Here is a 17525-nt window from a genome sequence, read left to right on the forward strand (position 1 = left end):
TAAAGTAGACAATGGCTGTGAGGTAGTAAGCTGCCAACCTAAACTGCATATTGAGGCGCCAATGTGCCTAAAATGTCCAACAATGTCTGTGTTGGCCGCTTACTAGGTTTGGAGACAAAGCCAATGATACTCCGATGCTGTATGGTGCTCGTTCATGTTTATTATCTGCGTGTACCTGGCATGGACTGTAGACATATAGGAAAATGCATCACATCCATGTCAAATGAGTCAGAGATACTGTTATTCAACACAAGCATTTTCAGTTTATGGGGCTGCCTTTTTCAGTCTTCAACCAAACTGTTCGCTCGGCACCTTCCAATAATTAAACTTTTGGCAGTTTTATTTAATCCAGCAATGATTGAGAAGCACTGAGGGATCTCGGGACACTGCCCTCAGTCGGTTAGAGATCCACACTGCATGCGGGCAGAGCAGTATAGCAGGGCTCACTTGCTCCTCTCATCTCATTCTCTAGAAGATGGCGGACTGCGTTTCACTGTTAGATGAGGAGCTCTCTTCATTTGTCTTCAATTACTTGACTGAAAACTCCGGGAGCCAGGTAAGCCATGCTCCCTTTCGAATACTGCAGAATCATGGATACTTTATCCCGGGTGTGTCTTTTTTTTTGCATGTTACTATCTGTAGAGCTATATCATTTCATCGATGCTGTCAGGAGTTCTCAGCCGGCGTCTTGAGTCCCTGACGTCTGCGCTTCACGTGGAGTTCACAGGAAATAATGCATTTAAGCGAAACGTGTCTTACAGACGAATACTTCATAAATAAAGCTTCCATTTAGCCTGCCTTTAAGGGATAGCGATTATATGTAGGTTAATACCAAACGCAACTTTAACAACATAACTTGAAATGTGTTTATCAGTTTGCAAAAAAAATCAAAATTGTCCGGTAGGCTATGTGTGTGTGTGTGTGTGTGTGTATGTGAGAGAGGGAGAGTGTGTGACACGTGGGTACTCGTGAATTTGACAATGGGATATTATAGTTTTAATACTACTAAATCATGCTGATTCTGTATGATCTGAGTAGTACTATAAGAATCGTAGTTCAAGAAAAATGTTGCGAACTGTTGAATTTATCATGTAGCCTATTTATTTTTCCAGTGATATTTTAATGTGTTGCATCACATGAGATTATAAAACGTCTTATGTATTAGTATTACTTATATAAATGCTGTTATTATATGTGATCTGTGCTTAGATAATTCCACAAGTAAGTGTATCCATACACAAACAGAATAAACATTCAGAATGCACTGTATAAAAGTTTAGCAACTAGCAATGTTTAGATGTGTAAGATATGAAATGAGTTCGGAACTATTTGCCCAATTGACGAAATTCATTGCCTTTCGTAAGCGGTTGCGTAACTCATGCATGTTACAAAACAAGAGTTTAATGCTACGTAGGCTACCAGTCAAACGATGCCTGCATCAAGAGCGTGCTGTTGGTATTAATAATCGCTTTGTATTTTGCACTTTCGTGCTTGTCATGTCAAACAGGCTCTCGTCGCACTGCAAAGTGTAATATTTTATACAGCCTATAGGAAATACCCGCAGAATAACGTGATACACTGTAACGTCGCTTCCTTTGACATATACGGATACTTTTGAGATATTAACACGGATGATGCTTAGACATGGATGAGGTGAACAATATATGCGCACTGCTTTGTTTTGAAGTCAGAAGGTGACACTAACTGTTCCAATTGTTTCTTCTGTGGAGGGAGATCGTGAGTTAAATCGTAAATTGTGTATTTTACATGTCGCGCGTTCACATACAGGATGTTAGATGTGTCTATGAAAAAAGGCGATGACTCATTTTCGAACAGCTTAAAAACATGTAAACGCTGTTTAAAATCCCTCGCTGGTGTTTGTCTGATGTCGTCGTGTCAGAGGGAATATGTGCCCGTTTTGGGTTATTGAGTCGAGCGCGCGCTGTCTGGTCAGTGTAATAGTACTCCATCCTCATGACTGGAGTTATAGAACAGAGTTACTGCAGTCATGTGCTCGGCTGCTCGCGGCCGTTAGACGTAGTAGAATGGGAAGGAGGCGGGACCGGTGACGTGCGTCTACGACAGCCATACACTCTCTCCTACGGGAGTGCATGTGACTGACTGACTGACTGACTGACTGACTGCTGCCGCTGCGCAAATTGGAGCAATTCACATCACGACTAATAATTCACCATCCATTCTGGGAGGATGTGAAGAGCACTTCTGTTAGATTCGCACTTTTATGATTTATGGATATCAACAGTATTTATATTAATGTATAAATGTAAGCCATGCATTATGGCCACTTATTTGCTCTGTTCAAAAACCTGGTGTACTGCTTACTTAGGCATCATTTTAAAGGAATTATCAGTTTCCATAAATGGAACCCTCAATGTGAAAACATGTAGCCTATGCTTAATTTTGTCCCCCAATGGAGAACAAAAAAAGGTGAACATTCCTAAAGAATCTTCATGCAACTCTTTTCAATAAAGTAAAAGTTCATAGTTACCATGTCTCTGAAGCAATGATGTTTGATGCCAGCTATGACAAGGTGCATTTGGACTGTTCCGTTCTCAAAGCTGATGTATGACATAATATACATACCCCCCACACACACTTGTACCTACCACATACAGACTGACAGTATAACGATCAAGGGGTACTTTGCCCCCAGACTGATGATGAAATTATCAACTTTGACCCCCAACCAAAGATTGGTCATATGGATTACTTTTTGCTTTTTTGGAATACCTGATCATTTGTTTATGCTATGTATTTTTGTGCTCCTGAGTATCATGTCATTAGCTTAGCAACGTGCTAAAGCTAAGCTATTAAAATCAATTGTGAACTGAGTCTTCTGTGAGCTTACATTATTTTTATGATGTATGTATTTGCTGCAAATCAGTAATTTATGTGATACATTTCAGATAGTATGCTGCTTAGAAGGCCTTTTAGACAATAGACAAGCAAAACAGTTAATTGGGTTGTGGAACAGAGCCATAGTCCATTAAACAATGTATCTATTATCATATTTTGGCTATGAGGAAAATAATGTGAAAAACACATTTTAATGCATTCCCCTTTTAGCAACCTTACATTCTGCAGTTGACATTTACACATTCACTGAATAAAATCGGAACCTTTAAGTTTATGAAATATATTATACTGCACCAGTCCTCAGACAAGCTTGCAGTTGTCGTGATGTGCAGCACTGCAGTGCTATGTGTTTAGCTTCCATGATATGAGCTGAGTCACCTAACTTGACAGAGTCAGGCAAATGTATTTACACCATGAAATGACTCTTCTCCCCCTCAGCCCGGTGTCAGTCAGCTGTGCCTCCTCTCATTTCCACACATAATTTTATGCTCATTTGGAATCATAAATATGCATAGTTGACATGGTCTTTAAAGAGGGCTCTGACAATTGACTCTGTGTCTGCTTGTTTACTGAAGCATTTTCTCTATCATTCGCCTTATCACTGTGAAGTTAAACCATAAAATCAAATCAGTGGCAGTTAAATGGTGACCAAAATGAAGATGTTTTATGTGTTCTGGTAGGCGATTGCTAGTTTGAACTCACTTGGTATCAGATTTTGAAGAAATTGCAAATTTTTTGTCTATTCATTTGAAATCCAGTGAGAGCAAGGGTAATATGAGATACCATAAAACATTACCGCAATATAATTTGATTCTGTTTTTCAGAGAAAGGCTTCGGCTACGAACATGGCTCGATAAATTGGCTGCAGCCTCTAGATAGTCAGTTTATATTTTGCTCTTTTCACTCCAATTACTTTACAGAATGATAGCGCCATCTCTCTTCTTGCTCATGGCGCACTTGTGTTTATTACTAGGGCTGTTTCCTCTTCTGAAGCCCCAGAGGTCCATCATCCGGCTCCTCCATCACTCTTTGGGGATGTGAGGAAGTCTGGGAATCAGATCAATGTCAATTTCGGACTGAAAGGTATAGACTGTGGAAAGAAAGGGCCTTGATATCAATAAACCCATGCTAATCCATCATCAGCTAAGAGCCCTAAACTGGCATCAAAGGTTAAAAACCCCTTTCATTGACATGTCTGGTAATGGGACCAAGAATAGGATGTATGGAGAATCCTGCGTTTTCTGTAACACAAGTTGTCAGTGTGCTGTAACATAAAATCTGCTTGTCTGGAGGACAATCTATAGATGTGCATTCACATTTGTGCGGTCTGTAATGATAGCCTGTGTTCCTTAGTTTACGTGTGCATTCATGTTTGGGTGGGCAATATATATCGAATATTAAAAATAATTTTGCTGACGATGTAAAATTGACCTATATTGTGAACCCTTAGGTTTATTTAATGAAAAACGAAATATTATATTTTATTTTAATGTCTTTAAAATATTGAATCTACTTGGCTGCAGTTGCTGTTTGGATGAATTGATGGTTCTTTGAGAAAAAATAAAAATAAAACACTTTTGAGCCATTTTCGAGCAAATACATAATATATATATATATATATATATATATATATATATATATATAGAAAATTGTCAATTTGCTGAAAAATATGGAGATGTTATTTTTTTTAGACATACTCTGCATTTATGCTTGTTTAAGTCATGGGAGAGGCTGACTAAGTTTTTTAATGTAGTTTCTAGGTCATCTGATATCACCTTGACTATGTCTTGGTTGATGTTTAATATTTTTCCCTCTTTAAACTCACATTAAAGATTATGTGGCATTTTACAAGGTATCCTGGAGGTGTTTCATGGCAACATAGTTCATTCTCTGTTGTGTTATCTTAAGGCATATTAAGCTGCAGCAGTTGCTCACACTTATGAAAACTCAGGTGTCCTAACTTGACCTCAGCTCAGAAAGAAGTTGATGCAACACCTGTGCTCTGTGATGTAAGGCTATTTATTAATCTCAAAATCTCTGAAACACTCACATGATGCAGGTTGCCATGTTGTTTAATCTTAATTTAATTGATGCAAGTCAATGTAATGTGCAGTTTAGTGGGGCAACAGCAGGCACCATTTGCATTGGTCACCATTTGCAAAACCAGACTGTGTTGGCCTATATTTTCAAGCTAAACAGTGTTGCAGGTGTGTTATTCTCATAACAACTCATCCCCCACCTGCACACTGGGTGAAAATGAAACCACAGAAGGCTTGAGTTGGATTAAGCCTCCTCTCTGACCAAAAAGTGAATTTATATATTAAGTACACTATGTAATGTAGATCAAATATACATTTTTTTTTTTAAAAAAAAGGGGAGGGGCACTAAAGATAAATAGTGACCTACATTTACATTTATGCATTTGGCAGACGTTTTGCTCAAGGACACAATGGTGGTGGTTGTGGGGCTCGAACCAGCATCCCTCTGATTACCAGATTACCAGTTATGTGCTTTAGACCACTACACCACCACCACTCCATGTAATTGAATTGTAATTGACCTGTAATTTACCTGTAATTGAATTGTTTATTTGTATGCATTTTCTGCCTTTTTAGCACCCGATTCACTAAAGGAATTATGCAAATCAGTAGGGGTGCACAATATACTGGCAGCCGATATATTATTTGCCAGTAGGGAAAATCTAAATATTATTATCTTGCCGATAGTGGAATTACAACAAATATTTTTGCAGAGGTAAAAAGATTTTTTGTTTGTTTGTAGCAGATCATTTCTAAATCTCTTCTGGTCAAAGTTAATTTAGCATTACCATAAATACTGTGCAAATATAAATGAGCATACATCTGTATAGTCACACTTCTGATTTACTTTACATCCGCCAAACTTAAACAGTAGCACTTAAGATTAAATAAGATTGTGAAGTCCAAATTCCAAGCTTCTTAAACCTAATTGTAAGTGAGTAGTATTTAATTAGTTAGCTAGCTGGCAGCTCTAGTTTAAAGGGTTAAATCACAAAAGTAAAATGACTGGTAATCAGTATCAGCCACAATGAGATGTGAATTATCATTTCTGCCCAGAAATTCCATATGATGCATCCCTACAAATCAGGTAGTGGCGCAAATGTACTTTCAAAATCGGGATAGTTGTACAGTCTGAATGCAATCTGCGGCAAGTTGCAAAATGATCCGTCTTCTAAATTTGCCACTGGATGTTCTTGCATTTCTTGGTAACTTGTTAACTTTATAGTAAAGTAACTTGTTAGATTTATCAGATGGCACATATTTAAATATATTTTATAATAATTAAGTAAGTAATTCAATTTGGTAAAACCATCTCATACAATGTAAGAATTGAGTCTTATATGGGCCTATATTGTTTATCTTAATCCAAGTCTAAGAGCTGACACAAAGAAATCAGGTGAGGGTAAGGAAGTTTCCACACGTTTCAAATTGGAAAAGAGTGTACCAGGCCTGCCATAGCAACATGACATCAGGGGAGGGCAAGCTCAGACTGGCAAGGACTCATATTGGGCAATGCGGAACATATGAACTGTAAAAACACAATTCAAGGGGAAGAACCTCAGGTAACACTAGCTTCTCTTTTCAAAGTTTGTTTTGACTAATAGTTGGTTTTGCACCTTCCTGATTGGAATATTATAATAACTAAGGGCTGTTACAAAGCAGCACCTCATGACACTTGTATACGGTGTAGTGGTGGTGTAGTGGGCTAAAGCACATAACTGTTAATCAGAAGTTTGCTGGTTCGATCCCCACCATTGTGTCCTTGAGCAAGGCACTTAACTCCAGGTTGCTCTGGGGGAATTGTCCCTGTAATAAGCACTATAAGTCACCTTGGATAAAAGCGTCTGCCAAATGCGTAAATGTAAATGTACAAAGGAACCAGCAGATAAGGAGAAAAATTGTGGTTTATTTTTAGAGTAGCTCTCCAGCTGTATGCATTTTAAAGGCTATTTTCAACCATAAATAGGCCTTGGGTGCATTTTCAATTCTGATTTACATGCTTGAACTGTATATTTTAGAATCAACACCGTAGGTACGCCAGATATATTTCATTCAAATTCAGAGTTTAGTTTACATTAAAATATTCATTATTAGAGTATTATTTGCATGATTTAGTGTTCTTTTGTAGTTGTCTAGGGGTTCATAGTTAAATGTGATTACACATTGAAGACATTGAAGGTTTTTAGTTCATATCGGTTTGGTTTGAGGTCATCTATATGTTAACAATCTCTTTAAATCTTTTGCTAAGTTAAGGCTATTTACTATTTAAAAACCAAAAGCAAGCCTCTCAATGTGTCCCACTCCAACTGTTTCAGTAAGAAATTTGTCAGGACAGGAAAGGAAATTGCGTTCAACAAGTCATTTTATGAGGTCTTTAAGAATGGGCCAAAGAATTTGCACCACCAAATTCACAAAGTTCCTTGATTTTTAAGTGTTACTATTTCATGAAACGTTAGACATACTGTACTCAACAGATTGCTCACTAGAAGAGAATCCTGCCCAACAGAACTAAAGAAAGATCAGGAACTACATAGTTGCTGAGGGCTACATGAATAAACATTTGACATAACATTGATTTAGGAAACTGAAAGTAATTAATACAGTAAGATAGCTAGCTCTGATACTATGGAAAATTTTTCATTCAGCCCAAAGAGAGTAAGAGGTGGGAGGTGTAACCAAAATTTAAGGAGACTATTGCCTCCCATGACAACTGTGATGATACACAGTGTTCCTCCGGAGAATGTTCTGGCTTGGGACAGTTACTAAGCCAAAAGAGGCTGTTCATTGGCTCTTTGTCCCTCTTGTAATTCAGTGAGCACCTGAAACTCTCATCCTCCTGACAACCCCTGAAGAAAACCTGTACATTTCCATCATTACCATAGAGGAACTCTAGAAAAACATGTTCACCAGATATGCTGAACAACAGGTGAACTGAGTTTTACCAGCTCTCACCTGTATTTCCTTTGAATGCTTTGAACACACACTCTGACTGTGACCTAATTCAACAGTGAACCTTGGTTTGGCAATCGTTGCCAACTTGTGACTGCTGCTCTGGAGATTGTCAATCTTTGGCAGTTTTAGCTGGCTGTACTAATCGTTTGCAGTGACCCCTGGACCTCATCTTCCCAGCCATTGATTTCAGTATACAACTGTCCATTTAATTCACCTTTACTCTTAATATTTGCTCTTTATCCTGTTGAACTGAACCTATACTGGCCCTAATTCATGTTCTAGTGTCACAGTAATTGTTAGCACTCCTCCCTGCTGTTCCACTAGTATAATAATCCTGGAACCTGAATTCACCCTGTCCCGTGTTCCGGTTTGTTTTTGAACGTGTCAAACTTGGGTACAAAGACTAGGATGTTGTGAAACACTAGCATTCCTTTCACTAGTGAGGGCTTGCAAATTATTTGATCGTAGACACTCCCAAATATAAGTGACATACATGTCGAAATAAGTGTTATGATGTAATCTGGGAAATATATGTTAAAGCAGGACCCTACAGGCATTTATTTATTGCATTTATAACATGTTGATAAATGGGATAAATGGAACAAAACTAATATCATGTTAACATGTATAATATTTATGCGGCTATTATGTGTATTTTAGTGTTTATTGGCAGGCCCCATTTACTTCCATTGTAAATATCATACTGTAACCACGATTTTTAAATGCCAGTCGAAATATTTTCTGTGGTAATCAATGCCACAATTATGCCACAAATGCTGCCTATTGAGCTTAAGTTGTTTTGAACCTGGAACATTCCTTTCAGTATGTCAAGATGACTTTCCTTGACTTGCAGTATGGTTATGATTAGATTACATTCAAAATTCCCTCATTTAAATGCACAGTGATTTTCTTAGCAACTGCGCAGTTTCCATGGCTGAGGCAGCCCTTCTCAAACAGAGTGAGCTAAAATCTCCCAAGACAAGCTCTGGATGCGTTGTTGTTCCTTGCCACAGGGCAAAAGTTCAGCAATCACTACAGAGAATTCCAGAGTCATGTTTATTATGTGTCAAACACTTGAATTCTGCCCCACTATACAGGGTGTTTTCTCCCCTTCATCCAATAGCCCTTTAATGTTCTTTTGCAGTACTGTCTTTTCAGAATATCCCCTGATGCGATGCAGCTGTGTGTGACCCTGTTTCTGGACAAAGCAGAAGTAATCTCAGTTGGTTGATTTAGCATTTTCATTATTTTATTTGAATATTTGCCTTTTCATAAATACCACAGCAGCAGACTTATCTGGGGAAGATAACTGTGTTTTGTGTCTCAAACCCTTTTGGGCACCAGGTAGGAAATGTGCACCAAGGGTAAACCAGACCTGAATACAGAAATCCAGAACTTTTCACATTATGAATTTAGTATAAGTCTCTGTTCGTCTCAGGCAAAGACCCTCATGAGGAAGACTAACAGTGCTGGCGGTTCGTATAGGAAGTTAACCTGCCTGTGATGGGTTATTGATTTCTTTGAATGTATTTCTCTTCAGGTTATTTCACCAAAAGAAAACAGTTCGCCCTCAGGCACTCTATTTGTGACAGGTCTCTTGAATTGTGTTTTCCTCTTTCTTAGGTAATTTTAAGTGTAAGACTGTTGTCCTTGTAAACTTGCGCTTGTCTTTTTCAAACCTCAGTAACTGAACTATGTAGAGTGAAATCACAGATTTTAATATACAAACAAGTGTCTTTCAGGTTAAACTATCCACCTTAAAGCATAAATCCCACTTTTTAAATGCCCACAGGCTCTGGCAGCCAGCAGGATGGGATTCAAGAGGCCAATCACATGACTTGGGACACTTGCCAGCTGGTGGTAGCTCATATAATCCTGCCTACTTAGGAGTCGGGTCATGAAGGGGTTGTATTGATGGTCTTTCAGGTGGAGTGTATTGCTTTGTTTTGCTAGCATCACAACAGAATTGTTTGTTGGTCTTTTGGCAGGCGGTGGCCATAAGTGATGTTTTACGGAAGAGTCATTAGGATGGGGTGAAGCACACTTTAATGTTTCTTTATTCTTGGGAGCTCTAGCTTGCACATTAACTGAATAAAGCTGGGATTCATATTTGAGGACCTGTCTAAGGTTGCACTAACTGTTCTTAAGGTCTTACTTAAATTGGGACAAGAAGTTCACATTAGGGGCTTAGGTGTGTCTACGTAGTGAGCTTGGTACTTAATTTAGCTGCACCATTTGCTCTTGGCCCAAGACTAAGCTAGTAGGATGTTAGCTCTCTTTAAACTAATGCTGCTTATTGGTACCTTTATAGATCCAATAAACAGGAAGTAGTATTGTTAAACCCATTGATTATGGCTAATGTTTTGAATAATTGTTATTTTTTGTGTCTTGTGCGGAAGTTCAGCCACACGTTGTACCTGTGCAATAATAATTGTATTTATACAATGAAAATAAAGATGTTCTATTCTAAAAGTCTTTTGTGAGCTCATTGTTGTAATCCAGTTATCTGCCATTTTATTTCAACCATTATTCCTGTTTGTATGTTTCTAGAAATATATAGTTTATATGTAGCCATGGGGTTTAAACTAAGTTTAGTGGTGCAACTCAAATTGTAACATAGTGCCATTTATACTACAGTTAGGTTAAGTAAATAATGAACAGCTGGTGCAAATGGCCCCAAGATTTGGAGCAGTTTTAATTATGCGTTATCATTGTAGGATCAATGTTTCTGTGCACTGCTTACACTGCTTTTCTTTATTGACAGTTAAAAGACAATTCTCATTTCTAATTTTAGTTTCAGTTTAATGAATTTCCATTTAGAAATACAGCTACACACATATAGTTCTAACTAAAAGCAGAACATTTCTGTGTGCAAATGCTAAAAAAGCATGTTGCACCATGCTCGCCAGTTGCAGAGCTCTTGACCCTCACAAGTGCATTCCACAGTTTCTGCTAAACGCCTACTAATTCACACTGACAGAAAGCCTAAAGATGTAAACTCCCACACGCTTCCAGAAATACATCACAATTTGCTCTTAAGGTGACGCATAGAGATTACTCTATTTAAGCGGGACCGTTCGGTGGAGCATCCATGGGCATCACAGCACTGGAGGGGCTGTTTTGCTTTCATTATAGTGTGTAAAACGCATTAATATGTAAAGCTTTATGCAGGAACTTGGTAATATACATAGCTTCTATAGCATTAAATGCACATAGGGAGCTCAGAATAGACATGCACATTTCACTGCCATCAGTGGAAGGCGCCTGAGGGAGCCATTAGTAGAATGGCTTGGCTGTTAGTATCGGAGAAGATCCGCCCCAGAGGTCTAGCTCAGATAGGCCTGACCAGAACGTGGGTTATATGCAAAGGACAACTAGTCTGCATGGCTGTGGTGACAAAGTAACCTACAACTGGGTGTGGTAATCGGCAGATGAGTGGGTAGATATAGGAAAGAGGCCTTGAAGATAAATGACTCCCTGTCCTATTCTACTCGTATGGCACAAAGGCCCAAAGGGCTTTCACAACTCGGCACTGCTTTGCAACTGCTTTTTATTTTATACAGATATAGGAAAGAGTTTATATTGTTACTACATGTTCAAACATTGTGAGCAGTGTGAAATGAATGTTTTATGCATAAAATGGGCTGCATTTACACTGTCAGCATTTGGGATCGACAGCCATATTTACAATCTGGTCTCAGTGAAAACATGACTCTATATACATTTTTGCAAAACTTACAACTCCCTCCAGTTTCCAGGTGAAATGAACAAGTCTATTATTTGTAAAATGTATTATTATTTATTGTTTATAAACAACTGTGTGTTTTATTCAATTTCACTTCAATGGCTGACTATGACTTTATAAACACTCTCTTACTCAGACCCTGCTATGTTAAGATATTGAGACACTTTTACTCTAACACATCTTTTGAAACATGATATGTTTTAATGCTTGTATGTATTACAGACCCTCCTACATTTACACTTATTCCAATATGATTAGCTTGCGCGGTAGCACACCCCATAGAACTTTGGACTCAGAGGACCGCAGTTCAACACCACACAAGAACTCATGCTGACACATGACATAACAGAGACATAGAAGTGACACAAAGTGACGTGGTTACTTAGAAAATGTGCTTTTAATTTCGCTTCTGCATTTTAAAACACTGTTGGTTAAGGGTTAGAATGTCTGTTTTGTTAAACTCTCATCTCTCTTTTCGGACACTATTGGTTAAGTTTAGGGTCAAATTTTAGGTTAGGGAGGTAGGTTGTATTAAATCCTCCATCTAAAATTCACATTAAAAACCTTGTCTGATTACAATCTCATTCCACTCGATATTGTAGAAAATAATTCACAGGTAAACCAATTCTACGAAAGAGAAAAAATTTGCTGAAAAGTTGTGCATATTTTACGACGTGCATTAGCCTATGATCTAATATAACTATTAGGTTATACTACACTTGTAAAAGCCTGTTCAGCAGGAAAATAACTTTCAAGCATGCACAGATTTAAAGATTCAGATGTAAAAACATCCATAGTGACTTGCAAGCCAACGTTTCGGAAATCTGCTTCCCGCACCACTACCAAAGTGATTTCAATAGCTGCTTTTCTGGTCTTGCGAGAGGACATTTTTCTGCATGCACCCTGGAGGGAAGAAGCACCACGCAGCCTGGTGTGATATGAAACTTTGAATACATCTGCCCCAGATATCCTCTTAATAATATTTGTAGTAATTTATACACAGCCTTTGTAATAATATAAAGCGAAACGTAAATGTGTAAAAATGCTGAACAGTTTATTGGGGAACTATATTGACCGACTAGTATTTCCAGTGTCGACCAACAGCATCAGAACCATTTAATCATTTAAATCATTTTCTTCAAATTTTGTATTTGATTTACATCATTCGTAATGCTGTGTGGGATTGTAGATCATTCCCTCAGTAAGCACACAGTCTTGTACCAGTCTGGTCTTTTTTTTGTCTGATTTTCAAATGCTTTTTTTGTTTCAAATCAAAGTTTATCATGTTGTCATTCACCTCGGAGCTGGTTGGTTTTGATCCAAAGCTTTTTTACTCTTATGAAGGATTTTGTGAAATCCCACTGGGAAAACTACTTCCGAAAACAAGAAAAGTGAGCGGGCACTGTTGTGGTTTTATATCTGTGAAAAGCAGCTGTAGCCATAGCGACAGTCACTAAAGTAAACATCAAAGATGGTGATGTCCAAAGCAGTTTTAGTTTTGGAATTTTAGTTTTGGTTAGAGAATGCGGTGGTCACATCTTGTTTATAACCGAACTTTGTATGAACAGAACTGTATTTAACACTCTTAAGCAGGATTGAAAACCTGCTGCTATGTGAATGTAACCATGGTCAAAGAAGCTAGAAAATTATATTTGTTTAGGTAATTCAGGCCTCAATACTCAGTCACTCTAATTACCCCAGGAGGTGAACCTCTTTGAGCAGTCCAGATAACAGCAAACTTAGTTTCTTGTGTGGAAAAACACCCAATGAATGTCCAATCAGGTGAATATAGACCCACTGTGAGGATGGTACCTCATAAGATGGAGCTCACAGCCATGTGATATTATTTACTGCAAAGCCAGATCCAGTTTTATCCTGCCTGTCAGAGATTTACTGCAGACAGAGCTATTGAAAACGCCAGATTTTAACACAGTTTCATGGTTGTGAACAGAGGGAGATAGAGAGGTGGACATTTCCCATCCACCCCAGGGTCAGGCTTTTTCAAGGCCAAATTATCATCATTTTTTAGATGCAAGCTTGGGATGAAAAGGGACACCTTTGACATCCCTGAATGAGGGGGCAGATCCATCAAAAAGAACAGGTGTTCCATAACCCTTACACTTTTGTCTGGCAGATTATATATACATGTTATGGCTCCCTATAGCAAGCTGTAATCTGGCGTGATTGAATTTGAAGGCGAGGATTGGGACAACTGAGAGCAGGGAATTGGTTGTTTGTGGAAACTCAAAAGACCGTCCCCTTTGATCAGACAGCTGTGAAGTTCAAAGTACCCCTGCTTGTACGGAAGTCCACATGTGCTTTCGTGCACGATTAGATAGAAGATGCACCGATTGAACATAAAGCTTATCATTGGTGTCTGTTTTCAAGCTAATTGACGCAATATTTCTCAGATTCCACCTTTTCCCTTGAGGCTCTTCAGTCGCAATGTTGAGAATCTTGGCAAAAGCCCACATTAATGCTCTTTGTCTGTATTTGACTCACTCCAGCACTTAGCTATTCCAAATACGGACTTGTTGCTTTGTAAACTCAATGGTCACATGCACACCGACCACACAGATCATTGACGTCGCTCTCAAAGTGACTGCTGTTTCAACTGGGTTGTTTCACTGTATAAACAGAGAAGTTTTCTGCACTAATCTCTTCCCATTATGTTTAGGGTAATGCCAGTGCAATTTTTTAACACTAACTTTATGCATGGACAGAAGTATGTTTTTACTAGATGAATATTTGTACTTAATCTTTACTCTTTTGCAGTAATAGTTTAAAAGGAATTTAAACAACCAATTTAAACCATTTAGAGAGGATAATGGCACTGAACAGGCCAGGTTAGGTAAAGGCTAGTGTAATGCGTTATGTTTCCTAACCCTGTGAACTGCCAGAGATTAACCACTTAACGATTGGTTATCTCCTTACATTTGGTTAATCTTCCCTTACAACTTCTATTTTGATTGATGCTGCCTGACCTTTTACCCAGTTCAAAAAGTAAGCCAGCCAAATGCTTATTGTAAATCCAGAAGCTGTGGATTTCATTCATTCCAGGAAAACATATATTGCATGCTAGCTTTTGCAACCTGGTCTCCTGGATTCACGTTACTACCACTGTTTCACTTTGGAGCATGCTTTGAAATACGGAGCCGCAGATGTTTATGAGTAACCTATGTTCGATACTCTGATCTTTTGTGTGTTGCACATACTCTGAACACACACAAGCTAATGATACAGTGTTACAGCATTCTTAGAGCGGTTCTGTGCTCGATAAACATAAAATTAAATCTATCTCATGCTCCGATTATACGTTATAAACAGAACAGCTGTGCTCTGAGTTCGGTTTGGTTTGTCGCTAACATGTGCTGACCACATTATATTTAAAACACTATAGATTTACCTGAGTTGAACATTTTGGTTATAACATATATGTTTGGACATTACAAGTTTCTAAACAAATATATAGTAACCTCATGGCACTGTGGTTTTATTGAGTGTGGAGGAGTTGAGAGCATTTCATTATGTTTCAGTATGTACGAGCATAAAGCTGTTGTCAACAGAAACGACAACACACTGTCTTCGTTTAGTTTTCCACCAAAAGTAAAGGCTTGAGACAGTATATCAATGGCATGTGCTAATTAAATAAATATATTACTATTGTTTATTACTATTGTATGTTGCAATATAATAATAATAATAATACTGATGATAATAATAATAATTAAAAAATGTATATCTTTAAGAGAACTCCAGTGCAAACATCCTACATGTTACTCTTTCTATTGGCAGTTAAGCATGGGCAATGCACTTAATTTTGATCAAGAGAAATCATTGTAATATTTTGTAGTTTGAAAATGTGTTTACCATGAGAGCTGCCGTTTCATTTTTTTAATTGATAATGAGCAGTGGGAACAGTCTTTTTTTTTTTTGCCCCAAATTTTACGGCCCTGTAATAAAAAAAACAAATAGTTCTCAATTGACAGAATAATTGTGATAAAATGTTTTGGAAAATGATTGTTATTATCGTTTTTACAATTATCGTGCTTCCCAGCATGTGCGTGAATTGTAAGACAATATGTTTGAATGTTTACATTACATTACCATCTACATTTACAAGCTTGCACAGTAGTTCAACTGACTGAGTGTTGCACTTGCGATGCAGAGTACCTGGGTACGAGTCCTAAAGAGCACACGAGTTAGTACATGAGCTGTAAATGTCATTGAAGTGCCACAAAATGACGTGGTTGCTTCAGTAGTTGTGTTTTTCAACTCACATTTACTTTTATGACACTGTCGGTTAGGTTTAAGGTTGGGAGTTAGGTTTTGTTTATTTAAAACTCGATAGAGCATTAATCTTAAAAACATCATCTGTTTGTGAGAATGTTTAACTTGCTTTTAGCTCCACAAATAGTGAACGTTTTGGGGAGTTCACAAAACGGCTGCGATACATGTAATGAACCACGTAATGTCCTTTTGCAAAATCTCGACACAGTCGCAACATTTTTAAGAGATTGAGTTTTTGCTGCTTTTAAAATCATTTTCATTGGAAGTGTCTTTGAGGTGAGGAAGGGGTTGGCAGCCGTCCTCCCCCATCCCCTGGGCATCTGTGGTGCTGTGAGCCTTAGGGAGCGCATCACTCCACATTTCTCAGAAATGAAAAACACCCAAATGTCAGCCACAGATACAGAAAATTAACAAATGCCAGACGATGGCATCAAGAACGCTACAAAGGCTTCCTGAAACAGGATGATTGTCAACCACCATGCTTCATTTCATCTGTTATCACGTAGATACAGACACAGCAAGCTGTAACCTGGAATCATTGTGGCGGGATGAAAATCTTTGGGCTGTAACTCAAGTTGTGGGTGTGTAAATTATGTGTGAATTTTATTTACATGTTGACCACGTCCCACGACTGCCGAGGGTCTTACAGCAAGTGGAAGAGGGCTGTAAGTGTGGGCCGTATTGTAGGAAGGTGGTGATTTACCAGGTTGAGATGTTGAGTGCTGTACTAGCAGAGGTGAGTTATGGCATGGTAGCTCAGTGATGATATGTCACAGAGGCATTCCTCAAGTTGTGTTTGGCTCCCAAGGACATCTCTGCTGATTGCACTGGCAGAAGCCCAGTTAGACGTAGCAAGTGGCTTGGGGGACTTGTGTTTGAGGGCTTGTCATTTGAGCACACTTTCAACTGAAATCTCTCCTACTGTGTGCGATTTGAAGCTCAAGTGACACAATAGCACATTGTTATTCATATTTGAACTCAGCGAGTGTTTAATAAAATGGTAAAAAGAGAATGTTCTTAATCCAATGACTAATGGGTATTGTTCATAAAAACTAAAGAGCACTGAGCACCAGAACATCCAGACTTAAGTACAGGTATGCAATGCAATATTCTCACAGGCATTAGGCAACAAAGATGTACATTATGTAAATCTTTCTAACAATTGTTTACAGACAGATTGTTTCACTTTTAATTGACTATATCACAATTCCAGTGGGTCAGAAATTTACATACACTAAGTTAAATGTCCCTTTAAGCAGCTTGGGAACTCTTTGCTTAACATTAAGGGAAAATCAAAAGAAATCAGCCAAGATCTCAAAAACAAAATTGTGGACCTTAAGTCTGCTTCATTATTGGGAGCAATTTCCAAACACCTGATGGTACCATGTTCATCTATACAAACAATAGTAAGCAAGTATAAACACCATCGGACACCACAGCCATCATACCGCTCAGGAAGGAGATGCATTCTGTCTCCTAGAGATGAATGTAGTTTGGTTTGAAAAGTACAAATCAATACCAGAACAACAGCAAAGGTCCTTGTGAAGATGCTGGAGTATCTATATCCACAGTAAAATTAGTCCTATATCGACATAACCTGAAAGGCTTCTGAGCAAGGAAGA

General features: G+C 38.2%; 1 protein-coding gene across 1 annotated transcript in view; it reads left to right on the top strand.

Annotated features, from left to right (window-relative positions):
• Positions 1-435: 435 nt before the first annotated feature.
• LOC127660166 (peroxisome proliferator-activated receptor gamma coactivator 1-beta-like) overlaps positions 436-17525 on the top strand; it is a 44391-nt gene continuing 27301 nt past the window's right edge. Inside the window, exon 1 of the mRNA XM_052150274.1 lies at positions 436-556. Coding sequence (XP_052006234.1) covers positions 476-556 — 81 coding nt within the window. The 5' untranslated portion in view covers positions 436-475. The remainder of the gene's footprint in view (positions 557-17525) is intronic.

The sequence above is a fragment of the Xyrauchen texanus genome, chromosome 19 (assembly GCF_025860055.1).
Source record: "Xyrauchen texanus isolate HMW12.3.18 chromosome 19, RBS_HiC_50CHRs, whole genome shotgun sequence".
Classification (NCBI taxonomy): Eukaryota; Metazoa; Chordata; class Actinopteri; order Cypriniformes; family Catostomidae; genus Xyrauchen; species Xyrauchen texanus.